General features: G+C 33.4%; 1 protein-coding gene across 1 annotated transcript; it reads right to left on the reverse strand.

Annotated features, from left to right (window-relative positions):
- Window positions 1–447: 447 nt before the first annotated feature.
- LOC104223737 (probable strigolactone esterase DAD2) lies at window positions 448–2,916 on the reverse strand. The gene is made up of 2 exons (XM_009775236.2): window positions 2,367–2,916; window positions 448–1,342 (listed from the first exon to the last, which is right to left on the reverse strand). The coding sequence occupies exons 1-2, from the start codon at window positions 2,735–2,737 to the stop codon at window positions 910–912; spliced, it is 804 nt and encodes a 267-aa protein (XP_009773538.1). The 5' UTR covers window positions 2,738–2,916; the 3' UTR covers window positions 448–909.
- Window positions 2,917–3,498: the final 582 nt, after the last annotated feature.

Here is a 3,498-nt window from a genome sequence, read left to right on the forward strand (position 1 = left end):
CAATAATTTAAAAAAATTCATTTTATTTAAGTAAAATATGAAAATAAAATTTAAAAATACTTAATTCTTTTAATATAAGTTAAATATATTAAAATTCCTTCAACAAATATAAAAGCATTCATCTCTAAAGTCACTATATATTAGAAAGTTTTTCTAAAAATAAGAAGAAATATTTATAAATTAATATCCTAAGTATTAGGTTTAAGGGTTATTTTGGTATATACTATATTTTGTTAAGGGTATTTTAGGTAAGAAGAAAAGCCAAAACTGCTTCTGCTTTTGGAAAGAAGCTACTTTTTTCTGCTTCTCTGAAACTGCTTCTGCTTCTTCCCAAAAGCACTTTTTTTTCCAAATAAGCTTGGTCAAACACCTCAAATTAGGAAAAAAAGTGCTTTTGGGAAAAAAATGTTTTTTCCCCTTGAAAAGCTTGGCCAAACAGGCTATAAATTGGAACAAGAAAAGCAAAACCTCTTCTTTTTTGGGGCAAATTGAAATAAAAGTAAAAAAATAAAGTCTTGGCAACAAAAATCATTAAGCACATTTTAAGTAACTCCCCATGCACAAAAAGAAAACACACAAAACTTGTGCATAGTTTGTGTGTTTCACATTTTTGTAAGGACTATTATTCTTGAATGCTCTCAACATCCTATTTGGTAAAAATCCAAAATTTTCCTCAAATCCACAGAGTATGAAGATTCAAAAACTAAACAAACCATGGTTCTTTTTTTCTTTTGGTTTGGTTGTATGTGGGGGTTGGGGTGAGCTGGAGGTGGAGAAGGATTTATATTGCTCGAATTTTTCAAAAATACTATCGGGTGCATGTCAAATTCTTCAAAATAGTATATTTTTGAAGGATTTAATACGAGAACAATACCATTTCTAAAAAGTCCGAACAACGTAGAAATGGATTCATCTATGCGAAAGAGCTCTTCTAAGCTCTTGAGCCAATAAAGTAGGGGCACTAAGGTGGGGCAAATGACCTTCAATATTCAACCAATGCACTGTATTCCGACCACCTAGGTGGTTCTTTAGGTACGTAGCTACTGATGCAGGTACAGAGTGGTCCCTTGCTGTCTGAAATATATGGCATGGAACTTTTACAAGGCCTAAAACTCCCCTCATGTCACTATTAAACACTGTCCTTGACACAAACAATGTTATGTCTGGTCTCATATTAAACAATGTCCTGCTGAATTCTCGTACCGCCGCCGGAACATCTGCTCCGACAGCTAACGGAGCAAAACCATTAACCCATGCCTCATAATTTGCCTCCATTGCTGAAAATACTTTCTCTATTTCTCCTTGTTCAAATCCACCGTGGTAGTCTTCATCATTCAAGAACCTAATAAGAGTAATATTTTATTAAACATTTGGTGGAGATAAAAAGAAAAAGAGATCTCTTTTGTAGTTCAGATAAGGATTCTTTAACATGAAAAGTCAATTGAGTGATCAAAACATTCCAAAGCAAAATCCATGAATTTTGTCAAACAACCTTAGGTTAGGAGGATAAGATAAGTTAGTTTGACAAAAGTGCTCCTAACTTTATTGGGAACTGAGAAAAAAGTAAAAGAAAACAATAAACTAAAAGACTACGTTAAATATTCCATTTCTGAGTGGCCAAACTCGCATAACTTAGCTCCTATTTCTACTAATATATATAAGCCCATCTAACTCAGTGCTTCAAAAATGACTTGCCGTTAATGAGATGCATTACACATACAACGATAACAAACCATGAATATGTATGTCTTATATTTTGACTTGCCCCGGAATATGTGTTTGGTAGTGTATGTCTTATATTTAAGAAAAAACCGACAAATAAACCAAAAAACCGATATAAATCGAATCGAGAAAACAGACTTAATTGGTTTGGTTTGGTTCTAATATTTGAAAAACCGACTTACTTGATTTGGTTTCTTTTTAGAGAAAACCCGATCCAAACCAAACCATGAACACCCCTACGTAAAAGTTATACTCCCTCTGTTTTAATTGATGTGAACTCATTTGATTGGGCATAAAGTATAAGGAATTTTTTTTTGAATTTGTGGTGTAAATTAAGTTATATATATATTTTGTATAGTTGTAAATAATTCATAAAGGTAAATTATTTCCAAATATGAAAAGAATTAATTTTTATGGGCACAAACTAAAAAGGAAATAAGTTTACATAAATTAAACTGAAACAGTCGTACAAAAGAGTTATTTTAAATGCCATGAGGACCAAATTTTAATTTCACCCATATTGCCCATTTCTATCCATAACTTTCTTCTTCCCCCTTATTTCTACAAATTATACAAATTTACTTTGTAACTATTCCAAGTTGAAAGCTAAAGTAGTAAATTGGTAAAAAGTTAATGAAGTTTACCTGGGAGAAGCACCGATGAGGATGAGTTTGGAGAAGAGTTCAGGGCGGCGAATGGAGGCGAGAATTCCGATCATAGCGGAGACAGAGTGGCCAACATAAGCACAACGATCAATACCAAGAGTATCAAGAATATGAAGGAGGTCATCGACATAAGGGTCAAGTGTAGTATAACGTCGGAAATCGAAGAAATCAGGATTCACACTGCCGGCACAGACAAGGTCGTAAAGGACAACACGGTAATCTCGGAGAAAAAAAGGAAGAATTCGATTCCAAGCTGATTGGTCTGTTCCAAAGCCATGAGCTAACACCAAAAATCTCTCACCTGAACCTACGACTCGTACGTTCAGAGCATCCAAAAGTGTCTGACCCATTTTGAGTTTGCCTTCTTTTTTATTGGAGGAAAATATGAAGAATATGTTTTGGGTTTTTGTAAGGGCTTGGAAAATCCAAAGACTGTACCCTTGGGTTGAACTTTTGTACTCCTTTTTTTTTCCTTTTTTCTCGTTTGTTTAATGGTTGGCCAATTTTTGTTGGGTAGAAGTTGTGTGATGGAAAAGTCTTGTGGAGGGGTGTGGTATTTATAACGGTACGAAGAGACAGCTACTTTGGATGTATTTTTATGGATAAAGGAATTTGACAAAAAATAGCACAATATTTGGATAGCAAATTAGTCCTATAAATATATACATTTAAGCAGTTTAAGATCTTATATATGTCAAAATTAAATACATTTGGTCTCCATTATATTTAAAAATTAAAACACAAGGTTATAGCTATAGTTAACGAAATCAGCTTGTAAGAAACATGTAAATTGTTTAAATTAAAAAGATCATTAAGACAGACTTTTTCCAATTAGTTCCTCTAATTCGTATCTTGAGAAAAACAAGATCAGCACCAGAAGCAAACAACAAAAGTAAGATAATGAGGAAAAATAACAACAACAAACAACAACAAATCCAGTGTAGTCCCATAAATAAGGTCTTGGGAGGGTAGAATGCATGCAGAATTTAACCCTACCTTTAAAAACACAGAGAAGCTATTTCCAGTAGACCCTCGACTCAGGAAGGGAAAGGGAAGGGGCAATAACAAGTAATCAATCAATAACCGAAGTAAAATTACAAAACTAAGACTA

Source organism: Nicotiana sylvestris, chromosome 4 (assembly GCF_000393655.2).
Source record: "Nicotiana sylvestris chromosome 4, ASM39365v2, whole genome shotgun sequence".
NCBI classification, from domain to species: Eukaryota; Viridiplantae; Streptophyta; class Magnoliopsida; order Solanales; family Solanaceae; genus Nicotiana; species Nicotiana sylvestris.

What these genes read in the sequence shown, in the direction of transcription:
- LOC104223737 (XM_009775236.2), bottom strand. Translation starts at nt 2,737, where the DNA reads ATGGGTCAGACACTTTTGGATGCTCTGAACGTACGAGTCGTAGGTTCA. An exon ending in CTCATCGGTGCTTCTCCCAG is followed by an intron (nt 1,343 to 2,366) that starts GTAAACTTCATT and finishes TACTCTTATTAG; the next exon opens with GTTCTTGAATGATGAAGACT.